We start from the raw sequence: 16,529 nt of genomic DNA, 5'->3' as shown, positions 1-16,529 counted from the left end.
GATTCCCGCCACGGCCGCACCCTCTTCTCCCTAGCTCGCTAGTGGGAGTAGTCAGATATGCCTTAGGCATCCGCTCCGGCCAGCTTACTACAATAGAGCTGAGGGGGAGGGGTTGTTTAGTCGGCGACGTGCCACTCAACACCTGGGTGGGCGACGAAGGGAGAAAGTCCGAAGACACCACTCTTGTCGTCCAGACCAGGTGAAGGGTGACCCGCGCCCCCTTCCGCTCAGCCTGAGCGGAGGGGGAGGGGTGGCTTGGTCATTAGAACGTCGTGTCAGTCAACACCTTGATGGCGGACGGAGGGAGAAAGTCCGAAGACACCACTCCTGTCGTCAGGCCAGGTGAAGGGTGACCCGCGCCATAACAGCGCTCCCTTCCGCTCAGCTAGCTAGCCGGAGTGGTAACTGTGTTTTTAAAAAGACAACCACTCCCGCCATAGTGTACAAGTACAAGTGTGTTGACCATTGTACACGTTTACAAGTATGATATGTATGAGAGGGAAACAATTTCTTTCCCTTTCTAACACACGGCAGTTTGACACTTCGGTCAGTGTCAAACTAGCGTGGAACCCAATGGAACCTGCGTGGAACATGAATTTTGACACTGAACGAAGTGTCAAAATTACCGGGGTTGCTTCGTCGAAAGCGACACAGGGAAACAAAAAAAGGAGCGGAATATCAGATATGGGTTGCTGTGATAGTAAATTTTTTTGAACGAATTTAGTATGAAAATGTACTGCACCTATATGGGTCCTACAGAAAATTATACAAAAGTCTTGAATTGGGCTATCTGAGGACACGTAGTTATTCCAGTATTAAGAATACAAACACGGGTGCTAAGTTTTTCTACCCGCTCAAAAGTTCTCCTCGAAAACCAGTTTGAAACCGAGCTCGACTGCAATAACCCGTCCAAAAATGTGGAAAGAGAAATGAAAAGACGTGTTTTATCCTGTTATCAATAGTCCAAAGGCAAAAAAGTATTCGAATTATTGGAAGCGAGGCAAAAACGCGTCTATTAATACCTCCCCGACAGATTTGGTCGTGTTTTAGCAATCGTCCCCGGTAATAAAGTATCACAATTTGGCAATTAAAATTGTCCAAAACATATGGATTTTAAAGAGAGATGTAATTTAGTGCTCGTTTGAAAGTAAATAAGGATATTTTATTTGTAATTTTACAATAAAAATTTTACGCAGTTTTTGTTAGCAGCTACTACACTTTTCTTGGACCTAGGAGGTACAACAGTGCCAAATAGCATCCACACAAAAAACGAACAGGAACAAGAATTTTATCAGGTGAGCGTGGCTGTATATGTGCGTGCTGCTACATATCCTACTTGTAGACCTGTACTATGGTGTTGACTTCTTTCTGACAGGCACTCGCTTAAGTGGGCATAACGGGAAAATCTGGGTTGCATTGTTGTTTCGGTTGAAAAAGGTCAATTAGGGTTCTGTGCAGAGACGTAAAAGATTGAAACAGGGTTTATGTAGTCACAAAAGTGTTGCTCCTGTTCCACAGCATTTTAATTTTATATCATGGCGAAAAGTGTTCAGTTCAGAGTTATTGATTTTCATTAAAAGTTTAATTTATTACGGAGGGTTACTCCTTTAATTGTAAAAAGCAGAGAAAACGTAGAGTTTTTCAAATTATTGTGAAAAACTTTTTAATTTGAATTTCTGTACCCAAGTTCACTATGAAAAATGAAAAATGTACACTTATTGAAAACTCATTTGCACACACAATTTACACTTTGAATTTAATTGTGTTTTTATGCACAAAATTTTGAAACTAAAAACAAAATTTTCATTTGTCAGAAAAAATAAAGAAAAAACTGCCTAATGTCAAAAAACCCTATCGAAATACAAACTGGCTTGTTTGTTTTTAATGAACTACGTTGAATTTTTCTTGTATTTCGTTAGTTTTTTCAAATATAGTTCACATACTTTCACCAGTATTGAAACCTTATTGGCTCCCTCGACAAAAAATATAAGAGAAAATACAAGAAAAATACATAGAAAATAAAGTAGCGTCATATAGGAGTTTGATTTGTTTGCAATTACAGCACCATTATATTTGCAGGAGGCTTTCACAGCTACAAAAATTAAGGCGGATTTAAACAGACGCTTTGGTTGTGTTGCATTCATTAATTCATCTGCCGGGCGAAGTATCGAAAAATTTCCATAAATGCTTTGGTTGCGTGCCTACGCTAAACTATATTTCAAAAAACTAACGAAATACAAGAAAAATACAACCTTTCATTAAAAACAAACGAGCCAGTTTGTTTTTCGATAGGTTTTTTTGACATTCGGCCGTTTTTTCTTTATTTTTTTCAGACAAATGAAAGTTTTTTTTTAGTTTGAAAATTTGGTGCATAAAAACACAATTAGAATCAAGTTTCTTGTGAAAAAAGTGAACCATTAGAGAAAGAAATAATTTGCGCGTGTTATTTGCATTGTTTTATTGTTAAAAATGTTAATGTAAAAATAAAATGTAAAACATAAGCAAAAACATGACAAACTCGCTAATTATGGGGGAATAGTGGCCTCGCTTTTTCATGATAGAAATTTTTTTTGTGTTTTGAAGTTCCGTTAAAGTTTCCTTAGTTTTTTTAGCTTGAAATCCAAGCAAAAATAAAGTACTGTCATATATGCTTTTGAAGTGACCAAAGCGTTTTATATAATTTTGCCCTTATGCGTTTGTGTAAACAGCCTTAGAAGTGAAATTTTTCCATGTTACACGTGTGGCGTTTTATATTTTGACTCTAATTTAAATAAATTTTGCTTTCCGTATGTTTCCGCATTGTTGCAGGCTACAAATCTAGTATTCTTATTTCCGCGGAAATATATGCAACTATTACATCTGTAAATACTACAAAGTTTTAATTAACTATTAAATGCAACTCAGCTTGAAGTACTCTTACGTACCAAAAATGCAACTCTAGACCTGAGATTTGCATCAGGTGAGGGAGGCTGTTTGTAGTTTTGACGTTTATCGCTTATGCGGTAGTTACTCACGAACGTACGTACCAAAAACGTGTCAGCTGACACGACCTATCTTATGAGTGTACAATGTAAACGAAAACTCACCGAAGTGCAACGCCCGTACGTACGTAGCCCGGAACGTAGAAATCAAAACAATTTTGATTTTTCCCGTAAGAACGTGTCAGCTGATCGCTCTCTCACTAGACAGAGTTGCCTAGTAAACTTTTGTACGCTAATTTTTGACCGTTTGCAATTTTATGCAAAAACGCCTAATTAAAGTTTGAAAAACTGTGAAAATAATTCGAAATAATTATGTAAAAGTGCTGATTATAAATATTTTATCTATTTATACTTATTTAATATGTATTCCGGCCTTTTACAATATCAAAAATTAAATTGGAAAAAGTTGATGTTTCCATAAGCATACATGCAAAATGGTCAATGGCAACAGTGCTTATCTGTAAACAATACACACACAAATATGTTATGTACATGTACACAGACGCACACATTGATTCCTACGGGCTTGAGAGTTCGGTCAAACGTGCTTCGTACGACAAACGTCCTTACGTACGGTACACGTCGGTGGGTAACTGCCGCATTAGTTGACACACTTGGTATAGGTACACTATGACTCCCGCTGGCTCACCTGCGGGGACTGAAATGCTTCACTCCTTTTATATTGTTTGTGCCCCAAAATGCTGGAGAAATACACCACTATTGCGGTGATTGTCTTGTTGCTAGAGAAATACACCACTGGCCTGCCATCAGCTGTTGGTTGCATATGGCCATTTACCATATGATGGTTGTATTGTTGCTGCCTGCCATCAGCTGTTGGTTGTTGGCTATGCTATATAGGCACACAAATGACACGCATCTACGTCACACTTAACTGCTTGAGCTAACGAAAGAAAGAGAGAAAGGAAAATTACGTAAAATTGCCCATAAAAAACAGCTGATCTTTTGTTTACATGCGCTATGCGCAATCTTGTCCGCGTGATTTGTGATATAGGCATATTTTCAGGCACAACCATTCAAAAAACGCAAGTACTCCATAAATAGTGTAAGGAATACTCCTTTAGGAGTATACCCTTCAAAAAACGCGAGTACTCCATAAACAATGTAAGGAATACTTCTTTGGGTGTATAGGAGTGTTCCAAAACTAATCTGTATTCATACAAAAAATGTGCTCCAATTAACATTGCGATGTCCTAGGAGAGGAGTAGGTGATCTCACTCTCGCTTTGTTTGTGAGTATTCGATAGAGTACATACGTGAGAGTACTTTCCAAAGTACCTCACTGTAGTACTCTATGGAGCATCCACAGAGGATCATATGCCAAAGTACTAAAGAGGAATTGTGTCGGAAAGAATTATCGGAGTGAATTTAATTTAAAATGAAAGTAAATGAGGAGCGGCAATACAACTTTTATATTTTATACTAAGAATAGTCTGATGTTATTTAGCATTTGCGTGAATAAAGAAACTAATTTTTCACTATACTATAGTATGTATACATAAAACCAGTGCGCGGTTGCATTTTATCAGAGTTGCAATAGTACAATTTTATTATCAGTTATTTGTATGCAATATTTTACTTTAGGCAACTCTGTTCGATCGTCATCGTGTCGTGACCACGGTCGTTAAAAAACGAGCAATGATCGGCTGATGGTGGTCCGCAAACGCATTGCAAAGGAGTAGTTAGTAGTAGAGTTAGAGTCAATGTTTACTATATAGTTTGGCAGCTTAAGTAGAGGTTATGTTGCGAATAGAGTGGAAGGCAGTGGACTAGGCAGTCGAATGTCATATAATGAAGGAATGGTGTTCGGAGATTTTTCAAAGTTAAAAAAAAAATGATAAAAGCTTTAATATAAATAAAACTATTGTTTCAATAACAACAAAAACGCCATATATATTCTGTATACATAAATTTGTAAGGATTATCTCACTTTAAAATTTGAATTAAATACTCTAAAAATTTTTTTTGAAACTGAGTCGAGAACTGTGCGTGTGAATGTGCGAATTTTCACCGATCAGCTGTTAGTTGCGCTACTTGGTAAAATTTACAATGGTTAGAGTACTCCAACATGAAGAAAATGGAACACGTAATCCAAAAATTTTTGCAGGATAAGAAAAGAGGTACAGGGGGGTTATATTATTGTAACGCTACCAAACGCGACGAACTTCCCCTGATCAATAATAGAATCCCCGTAATTACATGAAGCACACTTGCAAGTATTCAGCCGAAGAAGCAACATCGTGTTTTTTTAGAAATGTCCGCGTAATAAGTACATATTCGTTTTATGTAGTAGTGTCGTGTAAAGAAAATATGTTTTGTGTTAGATAAAAGAATTATGTTTTAGATATTTAAATAAACTTTCGTTTATTAATAAACAAATTTTTGTAATTATGTGAAAGATTAAAATAAAATTTACTTTGCTAATATAATAATCGTATGATATAATGGAGAAATAAGCGGTAAAATTATGATATAACAAAGCAACATAACTGTAAAATGAATATTAGTGGTTGACTAACAAAATTAACAAAATAGAAAATTTAATTATGTGAAATATTAAAATCAAATTTACTCTAAAGCTACTATCATAATTGTATGATTAAATGAAGATGCAAAGCGGTAAAATTATCATAAGCACATGAAAAGCGGTAAAATTATCATAATTTCATAATATAAAACTGTAAAATGAAAATTATTGGATGACTAACGGAGCAATCAAAATGGAAGAAAAATAAATTAAGTGATTAATAGATATGCAACATTTAATACAATACGTAAAATAAGTACATTAAATATTTAATAAAAATTATTAATCGACATAAATAATGACACCAGCTTGTATTTAATAAATTAAAAGGACATTAGTAATCACAAACATGAGTTGATATACATATGGATACATGCACATGTATTATACTTATTTTAACAAAAAATTAAATTAACATGTGACTATATAAACTAAAATTACCAAACTTAAAATCTATGATACGACGTAAATTAAAGGAAAAATTAAGCACTTAACTAAATTTCGGAGACACTGTGAATAATGGAAAGTGAAACAAAAATATTGACACTGCAACATAACTTATGAATACAAAATTTATTTTAACTTCCCAGTCTTTGCATGAAGCTAAATGGTTAATTAAAAGACTTTATATCTAGGGAAAATATAAACAAATTAAATTGGACAAAAATACAAATAAATATAATTTCTATGATCATGATGGTATGATAAAATTGAGTGACAAAGCGGTAAAATTATCATAAGTTCATGATATAACGGAGTTACAAAACTGTAAAATGAAAATTATTGGAATGAATATAAATTTATGAAAATACGATACCTGATATGACGAATATACATCTACAAAAATAAGTCTACAATTGAAATTACAATTAAAAATTTAATAATCTACATAAAGAAAACAAGTCATCACTGGGAATTACCTAAAAGAAATGATAGTACCGACATAAAAATATAATTCATGAAGATTTACAAATCTTGATAAAGCACATGGCAAAAAGTCATATATTTAATAAGTACAAGGAAAAAATTTGTGCTACGGGTTTTTACTGTGCGACATATGTTAGCTGCTTATGCACGTCTAAATGTTGCAAGTAAATTACCCTTATACGTTTGTTAACCTGGCGATTTAAGAGGCAATTTAAAAGTCCTCTTGCTATTTATTGGAATTGTAAGATTCAATTCCCAAAACAGGAAAAAAAAAATAATTACATGAAGGTGAACACAATGAAGCGGAGAGAGAAATTTACGCGACTGAATTTTGAGACTATAGATTTATTTCTATCGTCGCCAAAATTGATATCGTCGCTGCCGGGCGATGACGACAAGCATGGCAAGGGTTGCGGCTGCTCATTGTTTTTTTTTTTGTTTTTTTTAAGTCTAAACAAATTTTGCGTATGAAGGAATTTTGCCCGGATTTAATTTTGATTCCACTCCATTGGTGGACCGGCCATGGTAATTTTTCAACCCCACCCCTGGTTATGGTGGGACCCGAATCCATTTTTCTTTTTTTCGTTAATATCTGTTGAACGAGTTAACACGTTCGCGGACGCTTAAAATTGCACGGAGCTGCAAAATATATAGGTAATTATAATTAATTATTAACATTGATGAATATTAATTACAAAAACTTAAGGTTGTGGTATTGATAATGTATATTATAAGTGTTTATGTATATTATAATTATTAATGTATGTATATAAATGATAAAAACTTAATTTAATTTAATTTATTTATTATTACGCCTGTTTAGGCTTAAAATTTAAACTACCAAGTACAATTTATTATTACAATCACTTACTTCTATTGAATTTAAACTGCTTAGTTGCTTGGTGCAACGTGAATTCAATGTCGCTGAACTCATATGCCTCTGTGGGAGATCTTTGCCAGCAGCCTCTTACGTAATTGATAATTTTTGTCTTGTATCAGTAAATTATTTTGTCGACTTGGGAGTCCCGATGGATGCTAAGCTTAGTTTCAACCTTCATATTATGACTACTGCCAATACGGCTAGAGGTGTTCTATCATTCATGAAGAGATGGTTTTAATAACCCTTATGTAACCAAAGCCCCTTTTACCACATTGGTTAGACAGATACTAGAACACGGATCAATAGTCTGGAATTCGCGATATCAAGTTCATGCAGATAGGATTGACCCAATACAGAGCAATTTTTACTTTTTTATCTAATGAATTATCATTGGGACTCTGCGTATAATCCTCCACCTTATACTAGTCGGTTAAAGCTTATCAATCTTCCAACTCTCGCTAGTCATAGAGAAATGCTTGGTGCATTATTTATAGCTAAACTACTGAATGGACTAATTTCTAGCCCCTTTCTTTTGAACGAAGTAAACTTCAATGTCCCATCACGAGCCTCAAGACATTACAAACCTCTTCTTTTGAGGCAGTGCAGAACTAATTTCGAATTAAATGAACCTTTTCGGTGTTTGTGTCATGATTTTAACTCTCATTCGAATTCATCTGATATAACCCATTCACTTTTTACTATAAGGAAAACTGTCCTATCCTATTTTAACTCGTGACAAAAAAAAAAAATAAATAAAATAAAATAAAAAATATAAAAATAAAATCTGTATATGCTAAAAGCGTTTACTTATTTAACAATTTACTATATGTAGAATTTTCAACTGTTATGTCTATAATACTCAGCTGATGATTTTTATTCTGTAGCTGAGCAGTTTTAGATCTCAACGCTTAACCAACCTCCGCCTATCAAAAACTCGGCAAAAACTAAAAGGTGTCGGTTGGACGGGCTTTGGAGGATATTAATCCGCTGGGTTTATTATTATTATGCTGTTGAAATGCCATGTGATTTCGTTTAGCATATTTACTAGCGTGACAAACGGACGAGTCTGGCAGCCACTCATTTAAGGGAGGTTGAAAAAGACGCGGGCTCCAGGGCTCCCAGCTTAAGGCAACAAACTTTGGAACTATTCTTCAATTATATTTGTATTTTAAGCTTCCGGAATGTATTAGTCTCCGATCAACACAGCTAAACATGTCTTTGATGTTGGAAATTGGAAATAACGTGTATCCAATCACCCCTGAACTTTGTTTAGTAATTACGCTCTCGGAATGCATGAAGATTCCGATCAGCACAGTTCAACATATAATAGAATGTTGATAAGGACGTGTTTCCAATCCCTCCTGCTCCAATTTTTGTTTGGCCTTATTTTCGTTATTTTAGTTACACATCATATAATTTTATTGTTACATTAATGCTGTCGGAATGCGAGTGATTCCGATCAGCAGCATTAAATATCGGCTGAAAGTACGGAATTCCAACAAAATTAGTTGTTGGAACTGTTTGGAGTTACAGGTGGTGACCGATTTTCTTTTCGTTAGGGCCGGATGAACTGTATTTTGCTGCTTCCGATATTACCATTCCCTTTTCGCGCTGCAGTATCGGATATATCATGTAAAAGATAAAAGCAGAAAAACGTTATATTATTGGAAGCATTTTACAATGCTCCAATAAACATTCTTTAAAAGTATAAGGTTGTATAAAATTAAATAAATAAAAATTGGCTTTAAAATTTGAATGCTACAGCATTCACATCCGCGATCGTGTTAAAATTTTTCGTCTTCGGATTATTTATACTGATGTCAAGACGCGCGATTAGACTCTGGGCGCATATTAGCAGTCCGCCCCTTTTCCCCTTTTCTAGACTTTTACCTTCAACTATATCTTTATTTCTCTATATGGCCACTCTGAATAAAAATACAATACAGAAAACTTCGCGTAAGGCTGAGGTTTTCAGTGCGAGTTTAAACTGCAGTTAAAGTTGACTAGAGTTTAACCTTGCCACTTTGTTCGATAACAACAACGTTAACTGGGTTTAAACTCGAACTGAAAACCAGGCCTAAGAAGCCGCAGCGAAGATCGCACGTCATTTTGTTTACTGCGGTATGGCAACGCTGTACAAAATCAGTCAGAAAATTCCAATTCAGCTGCACGAGATTCAAGATTCCCTAATATTCCTTAACAGCCGGTGTCATCAACTAAGTGTCCATTTACAAAGTTATCAATAAAAACAATCACATTAGTTAGTAGAAATAATGGCACAACGAGCAGTATTTAGTGTTATACAAAAGTTAGGATCCAGCCCACAATTTAAGGTTCAATTTATTGGATTGCAGAATCGGCGATCGTTGAGTAATCATTTATGGAGCGTAAGACGAAATATTTCCGAAGCTGTACCAGTGCTTAAACAAAACTCTATATATCAGCGTTATGGTCGTCATTATACTACAGAAACCACAAGTTTGTTATCTTGAGGTGTTAGCCTTAATTATGTTTTTTATTTTAATGCATTATGATGTGATTTAGAAAAGGCAGGAAGTCCGGAAATTTTGTCAAAACTGTTTCCACAAACTGCAGCCAATGTTGACAAGGAGACCGAACGTGAACGCAAGCGCAAAGAAGAGGAGGAGGCAAAGGAAAATGAAAAAGCATGGAAACGTATGAAAATTGGGTAAGCATATGAACTACTTGCGTAACATAAAGCTATGGCGGTTTTAGAACGAAATCCTTATCCTGCTTTTTTTTACTTATTTGAGGTTTTGCCAGTTTCACCGACCTCATCAATTGCACTATGTGTCAATCTCTTCTCATATTTGTTAACTGACCAATTCGAAAGAACTGATCTCAAGTCGTTCTCCACTTTATCATTCTACGGAGCAAATGAGTGTCTATTCCATTGGGTGTCGCTAACCATACCTTCTCGTTGTTGTTGTTGTTATAGCGAAAAGGACACTCCCTGAAGATATTTGGGAGTGTTATCGAATGTTGATTGTCCTTTGCTGGATGCAGATCCCGTACGTTCCGGTAACAAGCATTAAAGTACTAGCCCAGCAATCTCGGGAACGATTTATTATGACAACATGAATCCTTATAGGCCACACCGCCCTCCCACTCCCTAGATCCATCAGGAAGTTGGAGTCGCCAGAATCTCGGCTGCTAAAGAAACAGGATTCGTCGCGGGTAGGTAAGGTTGACAATTGGGTTGGAGAAGCTTTAAAAAGCTCCTGAAAGGGTTGCGCTACACAGCCCCTTGAATCAATTTGGTATTTTAGTCGCCTCTTACGACAGGCATACCTGCCGCGGGTATATTCTAAGCCTCCTAACCCGCTGGGTAAATGATAGTTGATGTCACTCACCTTTAAAGATCGCTGTTCCAAAAATCAGTCTGAAGTAATTTACAACGTACACATAAGCAGGAGAGACTTTGACGATCCCATATTGACTGGTAATTAATATCCTGATTTATTATTTATTGATCCTATCAGTTATATGATTTCACAAGGCTTGTATGTATGTATGTTTGTATTTATTTGAAAATTTGTTCCCAGCACAAACATTTTGACAAATTATTTAACAGTGCTAGTCATGAATAGCATGAGCTATAAAAAATTGAACATTTATAATAATAATAAATTAGATTAATCAAATTAAATTAAATATAACGGATAATAGTGAAATATTTATGTATGTAAAAGTAATTAATAAATATTAAAAGACAGCAGTAGTGATGATAACCATTGGCTGGTTATAGATCGAATAGTATTTAACAAATGAAGAAAGAAGACACAGAGAAAGGAGAAGGTCTTAGAAATGAACATTTTAACAACATCAATTTGAGATGCAGTTTAAGAGTCGTTAAAAAATGATGTTAGCTCTTTTTGAAGTGCAGAGCGTTACTTAAGAGTCGAAGACTTGTAGGTAGGGAGTTCCAAAGACGTATTGCAGTAACAAAGAATTGGCGCTCAGAGGTCAGCGTGCGGTATCTAATGTGAGAAGAAGCACCGATCTTGATGATTGCAGAAAAATAAGCTTACGATATAGATAGTCAGGACAGGTAGAAGGACAGTGTTTTGACTTTTAAAAGATTTTCGAAAGAAATGTTTAGTAACCTTTCAGCATGTTGTGATATGTGGTCAAGTCTTTTCAACCCATAAACATATCTAGCAATGTTGTTATAAACATTTAGTTTGTTCTTGCACAGATAGTCACAGTTTGAGTAAATCACACAACCATGGAGTAGCGTAGGTATTAAGTACGCTTTAGCGAGAAGTAGTCTTATGTGCAAAGGCGTGAAATACTGTGTTAACCATAGTGTACGAAGCATTCCATACACTTTTCCAACCGTTCTAAAAATATGGTCTTTCCATGTCAATGTTTTGTTAAAAATTACACCTAAGTTTTTCGCCGTATCTACGTATTCTATAACGGAATTGTCGAACACTACATTCTCTAAATCATTAGTGGGAAAAGACCTTCTATGAATAACAATACATTTTGACTTATTCGGGTTTATACATAAGCCATTCATAGCAGCCCATGAAAATATTTGATTCAAATCGTGGTTTAAGTTACTTATGCACAAGCTAGTTTGATCACGAGGACAACACGTAAACAACTGCACATCATCAGCGTAGATATGAACATTACAATACTTAAGAACATCGGGTGAGTCATTGATGTACAGAACAAATAACAGAGGACCCAGGATAGAGCCTTGAGGGACACCTCTTAAGACATGTAGGAAGTCAGACTTTTCACAATCTATACATACTGCTTCAGTCCTATCGCCAAGATATGATCTTATAAGGGCAACTGCATGACCAGAGAAGTTATATAGGGTTTCCAGCTTCGTACAGAGCAGATTGTGGTCTACAGAATCGAAAGCTTTGGAGTGGTCAAGAAGTGTTAAGAAGGCAATGGAACTTTCATCCACACGCTCACGAATTTCGTCTGTCACAGATAATAGTGCCGTTGTACAGCTCCGTTTTGACCTGAAACCGGACTGACTGTCTGACAGGAGCTTGTATTCATGTACATATGATACGATTTGCCCATGTAGAATACGTTCAACGACCTCAGAGAGGAAAGGGAGTGTGGCTATTGGTCGATACTCATTATTTTGTTTACGGATTGGAATAACTTTTGCAGCTTTCCAGTATATTGGGAAGACACCGGTCGTCAAAATTGAGTTGATCAAGTAAGTAATGTGGGAAGGATTTTTGGAAGAATGACTTTTAAAAACTTTGAACATATATCATCAAGCCCCATTGCGTTAGACTTCACAGAAAGTATGGCTTGGATAACATCACAATTATCGACACAAACAAACTCGAAAGGGCTAGTGTCAACATTAACACGCGCGGAGTAGTTATCAATGCACACATTGTCGGCTGAGTTTGGTAGTCTTACAAAAGTATTATTTATTTCGTTGATGTCGACATCAGGGGGATGAGACAGGTCACATTTGGGCTTACCAATTCCTATTTGTTTGATTTTGTTCCACTTTTCTTTTGCATCCAAAGCAGAACTAAACTTGTACTTAAAATAATTTGCCTTGGCCAGCCTTATGGCTTTGTTTGCAGTAAGCCGAGCTGTTTTAAAGGAACTATGCGCTTCCACTGTTTTGTACCTTTTCCACCGTTAGTAGGCTTGGTTACGAAGGTGGATAAGGTGTTTTAATGTAGCATTGAACCAAGCGCTATTCTTGTATTTAGGTGTTTTTATTCTTAGTGGAACATGATCATCGAATAACTTATTTATGTTATCCTGCAGAAACTGTGTCTGGTCATCAACCGATGTCAACGTACGAATCAAGCTCCATTCAACCGACTCGACGGACTCAGAAAGAGAATAATAATCTATACTTCTGTAATCGCGATACGCGAACGAACTTGGTCTACATTTTGTTTGGAAGTTGTAGTTTAAGAATATCAGATCGTGTTTTGAGAAGCAGCAGGCGGATAGTTGCGTGTAGTGAATCATTTTATGAAGATCATTGACAAAAAATAAATCTAATAGAGAAGAGTTAGTATTTGTGAAATTGGTATAGCACAGTTTATGGGGAAAAGTCCCAGAGATTCGATGCTTTGTTTTAAAGTGGCATCCACCAGTAGGTTACTATTAAAATCTCCAGCGATGATAATATTGTCATAGTCTATTAGTAACGTTTGAAGAAATTCAATAAATGCGGAAAAATCTACTAGTCGATTCGGTCTGTATGCACAACCGATAAGAAGCCTGCTATTATTTTCAGAAAACATATGAACAAACACATATTCCACAGGATCACCTGGACTAGAACAACAACACAATTTACAGGACATACTACTTTTTACATATATCGCAACACCACCACCATGACCACTTCTATCAACTCTGAAAAGTTGGTATCCATTTATCTTCACCATGTCATTTTTATGAAACGTAGAAAACCATGTTTCTGAAACACATATGACATCAATATCGGAGCCTTCTGACAGAAACCTCAACTCGTCAAGCTTTTTATAAAGGCTTTGCGCATTGATATGGACAACTTTCAGCCCGTTGGCTTTTTTGCTGACTATGCGCAACAAAGTAGATAGACAGTCTTTGGAACTCGGGGACTCACTATCGGAAACCAACATTATAAAAATAATTAAGTGAATGATTTACACTGAATTTGGCTAACAACATAATTAACGATTTTGTGATGTTATATGTGGAAAAAAAGACAGAGAAGAAATAGATTTGAAGAGAGCAAAGAGAAATATTTATTAGCAGGAGGCTATTAGTTAAGCCCTTGGTGGCCCTCCAGGGCGTTGTTCGCAACCGGCGTGTCGTCTTCACGAAAGGAAGTATTATTTCCGGGTCGAGACTGTCGAGAAAACTCAGGCTGGGGACTGCTTCGCGTCGGTCGCTGATTTTTCGTTTTATATGCACCATACCGCGCATTGTGAAGACCGATGAAACCGTTTTCCTCTTCTTTAGATGGATCGCAGCCTTGAAGATCTCATAGTTGTTTTTGGGTCAGCGATGCATTAACAAAGATAGGCTCATTGGAATTTATTCCCACATGCACGAGTCGCAGCCCTTTGGTGTTGTTGTGGCGCCTGAAACTCGCAATCGTTTTCAACGGCGTATTTCGGTCCGCGGGTGAGTAAAATTTAATGATAACGGCCGGATCAACCGTACCGTGGGGTAGTTTACGTTTCGGCCGAAAAACACTTTTTAGGGCGGGTGGCTGTAAGTTTAACGTGAAGCAGAGGTGGTGGAAAATCTTTTGTAAGTTTTCCCCTTCCTCAAAGGGAATCCCATGAACTCGGACGTCGCATGCAGCAATTTGGAGTTCTTGCTTAGATAAAAAGTTTTCTTGCTTACCTACTCTCTGTTTTAGTATGGCTATTTCTTTTTCGAGGTGCCCAATCCTCTCAAACATACCCTCCATGCGATTAATTCTGCCACTTAAATCGTTTAACTCCTTCTTCAGGCCTTCGAATTTATCTTCCAGTTTTCTGCATGTAAACTCCATCATACGCTTTTCTGCTTCCATTATTTTATTGGACAACGAGTCATTGTACTTTATCAGTCGTTGGTCGATTGTACGGATGAGGTTAGGGGATGAATCGCTTAGACGAGGAGCCTTTTTAATTATTTCAGCTTCATTGCCCAGGGTCTCGCCACGACGCTTTCCAGAATTTTGAGACATGGTGTTCCAAAAAAAATACTCCGAAAAATAGATGAGTTGGAACCAGGTGGCAGCACAGATGTAGATGGTAAAAATTATTTATTGGCTATCAACCGATAGATGGCGCGAATGCGAATGTTGAATTACTGAAAGCTTTCAGCACAAGAATTGGCGGGAGATTTTCAGTTGTTGGTAGCTATATTATCAAACTTTCTTTGTTGTACCACTGTTGTTATTGTATTATGACGAATATACTTGTGATTTTCATTAAATTCACTACAAATGATGAGTTTCAGCTGCAATCCGTTCTCCACACTCTGGGAGTTGCTAGAAATTTTGAAACTTATGAAAGTTTATCTTAAATTATCGACAAAAATGATAAAATTTTTGAATAATTTGCACGCTCACTCCAAAGAATACTTCACACGAACAGAGTTGCCGAGTTTTATTCGAAAGCGAAAATATTCTATCATAGCTGCTAGAAATTTTGAAACTTATGAAAATTTATCTTAAATTATCGACAAAAATGATAAAATTTTTGAATTATTTGCACGCTCACTCCAAAACAATACTTCACACGAACAGAGTTGCCGAGTTTTATTCGAAAGCGAAAATATTCTATCATAGCTTATTATTACACCCAAATATTTTTCAATATTCAATTTCACAACATCTTGAAGAGTCTAAGGGCCATTTTCTCATGTGAGCTTTGTAAAAAAGTATCTATTGTTTGTAACTAATTAATAATTATGACCTCATAGATTTAATCTAAGTCCAAAATAAGGTACAAATAAATTTTGTTCACAAAAATGTTTTAATCGGACAAAAAACTTACGAAGTTGAGCAAGAGCGACACGCGTTTCCCTGGGGAGTATGCGTTCCTCTTCCGCGAGTTTTGGATACTTTTCTTTGAGTACTGGATTCACCGGGCAATTCCCGGCATAAAGTCCGACGCCTGTTTGTGGAGTTCACCAAGGACCTGCTTGTGTTTTTTCGCTTCATACGGCTGGGTTCTCAAGTGCCGTATTTCCTCAAAATGCTTACGGAGATGACTCCTTAAGCCCCTAGGCGGTGCTGGTTCATCAATCAGATGTCTGTTGGGATGCTCAGGTTTCTGGGTATTCAACAGGAACTGTTTGGTCAGCATCTCATTTCTCTCCCTGATGGGGAGTATTCTCGCCTCATTATGCAGATGGTGTTCTGGGGACATAAGAAGACAGGCCGTGGCAATTCTGAGAGCAGTATTTTGGCAGGCCTGTAGCTTCTTCCAGTGGGTAATTTTTAGGCTTGGCGACCATATGGGTGACGCGTAGCACGTAATCGGCTGGCTAATTGCTTTGTATGTAGTCATGGGCGTTTCTTTATCTTTTCCCCAAGTACTGCCAGAGAGGGATTTGAGGATTTTGTTACGGCTCTGAATTCTCGGAACAATTGCGGCTGCGTGCTCACCAAAATGTAGATCCTGATCAAACGTCACACCCAAGATTTTGGGGTGTAGGACAGTCGGTAGCGTAGT

The 16,529-nt window shown here is 36.6% G+C and overlaps 1 protein-coding gene across 1 annotated transcript in view; it reads left to right on the top strand.

Annotated features, from left to right (window-relative positions):
- The first annotated feature begins 9,468 nt into the window (after positions 1 to 9,468).
- LOC137251527 (mitochondrial import inner membrane translocase subunit TIM50-C-like) overlaps positions 9,469 to 16,529 on the top strand; it is a 30,563-nt gene continuing 23,502 nt past the window's right edge. Inside the window, exons 1-2 of the mRNA XM_067786290.1 lie at positions 9,469 to 9,810; positions 9,877 to 10,021. Coding sequence (XP_067642391.1) covers positions 9,606 to 9,810; positions 9,877 to 10,021 — 350 coding nt within the window. The 5' untranslated portion in view covers positions 9,469 to 9,605. The remainder of the gene's footprint in view (positions 9,811 to 9,876; positions 10,022 to 16,529) is intronic.

This window comes from Eurosta solidaginis, chromosome 4 (assembly GCF_040869045.1).
Source record: "Eurosta solidaginis isolate ZX-2024a chromosome 4, ASM4086904v1, whole genome shotgun sequence".
In the NCBI taxonomy this organism is placed as follows: Eukaryota; Metazoa; Arthropoda; class Insecta; order Diptera; family Tephritidae; genus Eurosta; species Eurosta solidaginis.
This window is presented reverse-complemented; position numbering and strand designations above follow the sequence as displayed.